The 7,889-nt window shown below is 33.3% G+C and overlaps 1 protein-coding gene across 1 annotated transcript; it reads left to right on the top strand.

The window, feature by feature from the left end:
- The first annotated feature begins 328 nt into the window (after nt 1-328).
- LOC143067846 (uncharacterized) lies at nt 329-4,644 on the top strand. Its single transcript, XM_076241432.1, has 6 exons — nt 329-429; nt 1,103-2,293; nt 2,657-2,716; nt 2,988-3,107; nt 3,508-3,528; nt 4,552-4,644. The coding sequence occupies exons 2-6, from the start codon at nt 1,118-1,120 to the stop codon at nt 4,561-4,563; spliced, it is 1,389 nt and encodes a 462-aa protein (XP_076097547.1). The 5' UTR covers nt 329-429; nt 1,103-1,117; the 3' UTR covers nt 4,564-4,644.
- The last annotated feature ends 3,245 nt before the right edge of the window (nt 4,645-7,889 follow it).

Genomic DNA, 7,889 nt, shown 5'->3' with positions numbered 1-7,889 from the left:
ACATTAAGAATAGTCAAAAGTAATTTTGAAGTAAAGAAGACAACGTTTGATTATAGTTAAATTAAAAAGCTGTGGTAATTTTGTACTTATGAACTGGATGTATCCTACATTTCAATTCAATTCAATAAAACTAATTTACACATCAAAATGAAATTAACATAACCAAAAAAAGTACAATTGCAACATGTTATAAAGACAAATATTCATAAAACATTTGAAATGTTTACTAATAAGCTAATGGATCAATTAGGAAGTGATAATAATATTTGTTATGAATTTAAATTGTACATAAGAAGAATATGCGTTTTATGATTGATCATCAAATTACGAAATTGATGGATGTGAAAATCAAATGTTGGTATGGTATAAATAAGTGTTCGAGAGAGAGGAGAGGACAGACCTGAAAGATTCCGGATCTTAACAAGCTAGGTATGTACAGCACTAAAAGTCCTAGAATATCACTTTTTACTGTCGTGTTTAAAACAGTAAACTTTTTTTAAACTTTAACTGTGTTTATTAAATGCGTTTTTTATACTTAAATTGAAATTTATAAAAATATTTGTTGTATCAGATATTATCCGACTTTGTCTGTTTTTATAATGTTCCTACGTTTGAGGTTTTTGTAAAATATTCATTTACTTAAAGTCTTTTGTTGAATTTAATAGCATTAACAGCATATGAAAAACGAAGCAGAACGAAATTTTATTTTAAAATGAATTATTTTTTTCTTTTAATATCTGGACAGAATTATAATCTCAGTACATACCTTTATTGATCTCACTTTGACACTGTGGATGTTTGTCTTCATTTGAGACATTACACAATCTGATAAAAATAACCATCCTGTGTCAAATCTTTGCCGACAGCAATCTGAATACGCTCTTTCGGAATACTCTAGTTTTGTCGAATTAAATCAAACCTTTACAAATTGGAAGGCTGAAATTTCATTGGCTGGTGTAATAATTATTTAAACATAAAAGTACATGAGATAAAGAATTGTAAAGTTTTGTACCACACTAAAATCTTACAAAGACAGTAGAACAAGCAATTTCTGCTCCGCTGGTATTTTATGTCGTTCATCTTGTATTTAATAATATTGTAGGTTCAGCATACCACCATGAAGTCAATTATCTGTTTAATATTTGTTTTCGTCGCCGTAAGTGCTGCTGGTAAAAGGAAATATTATCCTCAACCATACACCGGCGGGAATGGCTACACTGGTGCTGGAAATATGTACAGTGGGGTAAACGGTTACAGAGGTGCACCAAATGGTTATACTGGTGCACCTGCTGGCTACACTGGTGCACCAGCTGGCTACACTGGTGGAGCACCTGCTGGATACACTGGTGGTGCACCTGCTGGATACACTGGTGCAGCACCTGTAGGCTACACTGGTGGACAAAATCCCTACACTGGTGCACCAAATCCCTATGTTGGTGCCCCTAATGTCTACACTGGTGGTAACGCTGGTGCACCTGGAGGCAGTGGTGGTGCTAGCTACATGCCAGTGGTAAATGGTTATCCTGGTAATGTTGCTCCTTATGACCCAACTGTAGGGACCGGAAGTGGAGCTCCATATGACCCAACTGTAGGGACCGGTAGTGGACAACAAGGACAAGGAGCTAGTGTAGATGTTGGTAAATTGTTATCAGCTCTCGTTAATGTACTCGTAGAAAGCAAAGACAAAGCTCCCGAACCAACATACAACGGAGCAGTAAATGGACCTGCTTATGACCCATTAGGTCAAGGAGGTGCTGGTGGACCAATGGGTCCAGGAGGTGCTGGTGTACCTGCTTATGACCCATTAGGTCCAGGAGGTGCTGGTGGTCCAATGGGTCCAGGAGGTGCTGGTGGACCTGCTTATGACCCATTAGGTCCAAGAGGTGCAGGTGGACCAATGGGCTCAGGAGGTGCTGGTGGACCTGTTTATGACCCATTAGGTACAGGAGGTGCTGGTGGACTAATGGGTCCAGGAGGTCCTGGAGGTGATAGACCAGCAGCTGGTGGACCAGGTGGTCAACCCGAGCCTTGTGACCCTGCTGATCCATACTGTCAAGAGCCATGTGATCCTAATGATCCATACTGTCAAGAACCATGCGACCCTAATGTTGAATACTGTGGTGGTCCATGCGATCCAAATGACCCTGCTTGCCAACCCGATGTTGGTCCAGTCAATGGTGACTTAATGCCATATGATGGTCAAGGTGGTCAAGGTGGTCAAGGTGGTCAAGTTGGTCAAGGTGGTCAAGGTGGTCAAGGTGACCAAGGTGGTCAAGGTGGTTATAATGGTTATGTGAGTAATACTTTAGTTTTCATCTGTAGTCATTTTTGTTAATACATTTTTTTTTTATTTTGTGAGTTCATAAAACACGTAACGAAAAATTGAAATACTATAACTAGAATTTATGTTGTAATATCAACTTTAGTAAGTACTATGAGCAAATCGTTAAGGTAACCATAGAGGAACCATTTCTTGAGGGACCTAAATTGAACTAAAAAAGAGTAAATCATGTTAGTCAGTCATAGTATGTGTTGACAGATGTTAAAATGAGACAAACATAATTATTTGTGATATACCATCTATTTGCATACGCCATTGGCCCAACAGTTTAAAAACATTCAGTTTCTGATTTGTAAAATGATTTTTATTTCGCAGGAGTCAAATGGAGATAAATATGGAAACAACAATAAATACGCTAAAAAATATGGCGGCTATGTAAGTTTAAATTCTTGTCATATTTTGATATAATTTTTAAGTTATTTTTATCGAAACACTTTCAATTAATGATGAAATTACAATACTAGAAAGCATACGTGTATGTAAATATTATATAGATAAAATAAAACAAACCAAAAAACAAAAAAGAAACAGAAATAAGATCAATATTTACGATAATTGTTTTGTACAAAACTATGAGAGAACTGCATTGTTTCTAATGTTTTATTTTTTCTATATGACTCATCATTGATTTTATCTACTGTTGTAGGGTAAGAGAACCACAACTACACCTAAACCATACGCTAAACCATACGGTAGATCATACAAGAAAAAACCAACAAGAAAACCATATGCAAAGACATATTACACTAAAAGATACAACAAGAAGGTAAGGACTATTTGATAATTATGAACAATGATCGTCATTTAAAGTTTTATATAACGAAGATTCACAATTTATTATATTTTTTCAATTGCATTAATGACCTTTTTTTAAATTCTTGGATACATTAAGGATGTTAAGCAGAAAGTTTTTTAAAAATACAATGATATACCTTCAATTCTATAACGATGTATAGAACATTATCTAAGAAAAAAAAAATCTAAAATAAAACCGACAAGAGTATTTTACAAAAAAGGCCGGCACGTCAATTTGATTTTGGACAAACACAAGACAATCATTACCGGAATTTTAGGTAAATCAAATCTAAAGATGAATATTAATGTTTGAAGTGCAAATTTGTAAATATTTATTAATTTTTTTATTTTATCGATTTTATTTATTTCAGCCTTATGCACCAAAACCAAAGGTAAGCGAATTCGTTGTGAATTATTTTATTCAACAGCCTAATATCGTTAAAACATTTATGTAATTTAATTTAAACAATGTTATAATATTTTTTTATAACTAATAACCAATATTCTCAAATAAAAAGAAATATAGATTCCACAACTGCAACAAGTGTATTACGATATTTCTCCACTCGAGACAGTTAAATTTTAATATTTAAAGCGCGAGGCTTGCCGAGCTTTTTAAATAATTAAAATCTAACTGTTGAGAGTGGAGAAATATCGTAATACACGAGTTACGGTGGTGGAATCAATATCTCTAATGATTTGATCTTTCTTTTTCAAAGATTTGAGGAAAGTTGTGTACTTTTGATGTGACGTCATCAGACATGGTCGCATTTTTTTCTTGACGTCACAATAAGAAAATTCAGAAGAAAACAAGAAAATTTAACGTCACAATTAAATTTCAACCAATAATTTGCCGAGAACAGATTTTTCACTAGTGAGGAGAAATATTTTTCTCACACCGGCCAGGAAATGTGAAAATCGCACAAAAATTAGAGAAATAACAAGATTGCTGTAACAAACAAGCAATCAAAAACGAAATGCACAAAACATTTAACATGACGTATAAGGTTGACGACCAAATCGTATTCATTTGTACTTAATATGCCAATAACGGCAGTCGGGTGAGGGTGGGAATTTGTCTTTATTGTCAAGAACATTGTGATTAAATAAATATCTAACTTCATTCATGAATGTTCATGAGTTGAAAAAAAACTAAACGGTAGTGGTGTGTAACTTTTGCTGCTCAGTGGATATACACATGTACCTGAAAACAAGAAAATGTGAGCAAAGAATTTCAATTTCATGCACACACTAGGACAAAAATTTAAATGCAAATGTGTAAAGTGCCAAAAACGTGTGTTTTCAATCTCTCCTACTAATGTCTTTATAACTAACCAAAATAATTATTTGGAGAAATAAAAGTATTATGTTGTTTTATTGACTGAAATAAACTGACTTTTTCATTATCTTTTCAGGGTGGATATTAAACAGACTATATGAATGATATTCAGTCTGAAGAACTGTATTATATTGTAAAAGTGTAAATAAACTAATTGCAGCATACTATACTTAATGTTTCTTGTCATTTGAATATCAACCCTTACTTTTCGTCTGTTGTCTATGATATTTCCAAGTGTAATCTCTTAACTTTGCATTCAAATTTGAGACAAGATAGATTTCAATATTGTCTTAGGGTTTGACGTGTTGTTCCATATTATCAACAAATAGACTACCATTATAACACACCTTTTCGCTATTTGTCCGCCATTTATGGATATCACCCATGTTTCCGTAAATTTTTGGCGTCACAGTACAAAATATCTGACGCCACAATTGAAAAGTGATTGTAGTATGACGTCAATAGTTCAAGCGGTAAAAATTCTCTGGTCAGCCGGGATTAGCGATAAGGCGTATGGAGAAATAACAGTTGTAAATAATCAATCGAACCACACTTGCTCCACTCTCTGAATGAACAGGGACTTGTGCCGGTGAAATGTTTTAAATGTATTGAACTATTTTTTGTCTGCCCTTGTGAGATTTTTCTAAAAAACATTTTGTAAAAATCCTTGTACGATGATTCAATTATAAATTTTGTTTTCAAGGCACTTTTACAACAGTTCAATAGGTTTTACTTACGATTTCATTTGAAAACTTATTACCACAGAGATAAAACGAGCTTGTGATTAGATATATGAAGTTGTGGTATGAGTGCCAATGAATCAATTCTCTCATCAAAATCACAATTTGTAAAAGAAGTTATCTAGATTTTTTCCATCTTTATGAAATGTTTAAACCAAAGGACAGTTAATTGATCATTGCAATTGGGTCATTTCAGAACAATCAAAGAATATAGATTTAGATTTGAGAGTGTTTTGTTCATAATGATGTCATCCATCGAATCGACATATATTGCCAAAAACCAACACCCAACATAGCCACTTCTACCGAACCTGTATTTGCTGGATCGTTCGTCTTATCCTTTTATTAGATTTTGCAGGTCATACTGTGTGTATCTAAGGGCCAATATTAATCCCTCATGAACCTGTTCTATTCTCACTCAAAATAGACCCTCCTTCCCAAGGCTACTATAAATTGATGCTTTATAACATTGCTTATCACATACAGTTTTGTCATCTGTTGATAATATATTCCAGAGATGTTATGCCATTGAACAGAAAATTAAAATTTAATATAGTGGAATCTAAAAAAAAAAATAAAACGGTCTAGCCATTTAACACCGTTCATTAATTGATGTTTATAATAATAAGTCATGAATTATTATGTTTTTTTCCTCGTTTATGACATAAACATCAACGAATGAAATTATGAAACTAACAAATTCTAAAGTACCTACATCCAGGGTATACATAGAAATCTTCCTATTTCGCACATACATGTCGTTACCTAAATCAAACAATCAAAGCACAAACAAACCGGTAACGTGTATGCACCACATATAAACACATCACCGTTTTCGTGCATGAATACATATTAAAAAGGTTAAACAATATGGTAAAAGATATTCTTTATATAGATATAAGAAGATGTGGTATGAGTACCAATGAGACAACTCTCCATCCAAGTCACAATTTTTAAAAGTAAACTATTATAGGTCAAAGTACGGTCTTATACAAAGAGTGGGGCTCACGCCGAACAGAAAGCTATGAAGGATTTCAAATATTTTAGTGTAAAACCATTCAAACGTTCTAATCTATATAAAAAAAAGCAAGGAACGAGAATCACTTATGAAGCACATGAACAAACGATAACTACTGAACATCAGATTCCTGACTTAGGACAGGTGCAAACTTTGCAGCGGGTTTAAATGTTTTAATGATACCAAACCTTTACCTTTATCTGAAAAAATAGTGTAACATCACAACATAGAAAGACACACTATCAAATATCAACTGAAATAACGTAACTTAATCAAAGACGTAGTTGAAGAGAATTGAGAACCCAAAATTCCGGTGTCGTTAAGTACAGCTATGGTAATTAGTTATCAAAGATACCAGGATTATAATTTAATACGCCAGACGCGTGTTTCGTCTACATAACTCAGCAGTTACGCTCGGATCAAAATATTTATAATGCCAAACAAGTATAAAATTGAAGAGCATTGAGGACCCAAAATTCAAAACAAGTGCCAAATACGGCGATGGTAATCTATGCCTGGGATAAGTAAATTCTTAGTTTTTCAAAAAGCTCAATGTTTTGTAAACAGGAAACTTATAACAAGACCATATAATTGATATTCATGTCAACACCAAAGTGCTGACTACTGGGCTGGTGATAGCCTCGGGGACGAAACGTCCACTAGCAGTGGCATCGACCCAGTAGTGTAAAAAGTTATCAAAGGTACCAGAATTATAGTTTGATACGTCAGAGGCGTGTTTCGTCTATATAATCTATTTTAAAATGAACTTTTTTTCACTGCAACTTGAAAATGGATTTTTTTTTTCAAATAGTTTATCCATACTATTATAAAACATTGAAAAAGCACTCTATTTAATAATTCAGGAATTTCATGTGCCAAAGACGAGTGTATGCCTAGTTGCTGTTTGCCACACTTGATTTTAGTTTTTGTTTTATTATAAATCAGGCTGTTGGTTTTCTCTTTTAGATTGATTCTAATTTCTACATGCTGTTTTTTAAATAGCTTACATCAAACCTTCTTATTTTATAAATGTTGATATTAACTATGATAGTGCAATCCTAAATCTTAATTATCAATTGCATCTTTACGGCGGTTTTGTCTTGTGTCTTGGTATTTGTCCGCTTAAAGCTTGTTTCCGACTTAAAGTTTGAATCTCTCTATAGTATTTTTCACCTCTCTTTTTAAATATATCAACTGACTATATTCTATGTTATTCAAAGACTTTAAAAATTGGATATGATTACAATCTTACAGGTTTGTCTTGACAGTTTAATATTCATCTGTTTGATGACGCCAATTTATTATTGAAATACAACGGTATATTGAATACATTATCAAAATAAGGAAGAAAACACAAATTTAAATTACAAGGGGACAGTTATATAGTTAAATTTACGAGACAAGCGGACTTTGAAATGTTGATAATGCTTGAGCATAAAAAACAATATTGTTTGTTATGAGCATTCTAGAATCAAAATATTAAGTTTAAATGTGTGGCCCAAAGAAGTACTTCAAACCTTTGTGATTATGTGGGAGACCCTCCGGCATGACGACTTATATCAAAAGGTCTGTCACCATTAAAATGTTCAAACCCGTTTGCTTTCAGCTGTTTATTTTCTTAAAAGAGTCAATAATCTGAGCCATTTTTTAATCGGT

This window comes from Mytilus galloprovincialis, chromosome 3, assembly GCF_965363235.1.
Source record: "Mytilus galloprovincialis chromosome 3, xbMytGall1.hap1.1, whole genome shotgun sequence".
NCBI classification, from domain to species: domain Eukaryota; kingdom Metazoa; phylum Mollusca; class Bivalvia; order Mytilida; family Mytilidae; genus Mytilus; species Mytilus galloprovincialis.
The sequence above is the reverse complement of the archived record's forward strand: the minus strand, read 5'-3'. Positions and strand labels throughout refer to the sequence as shown.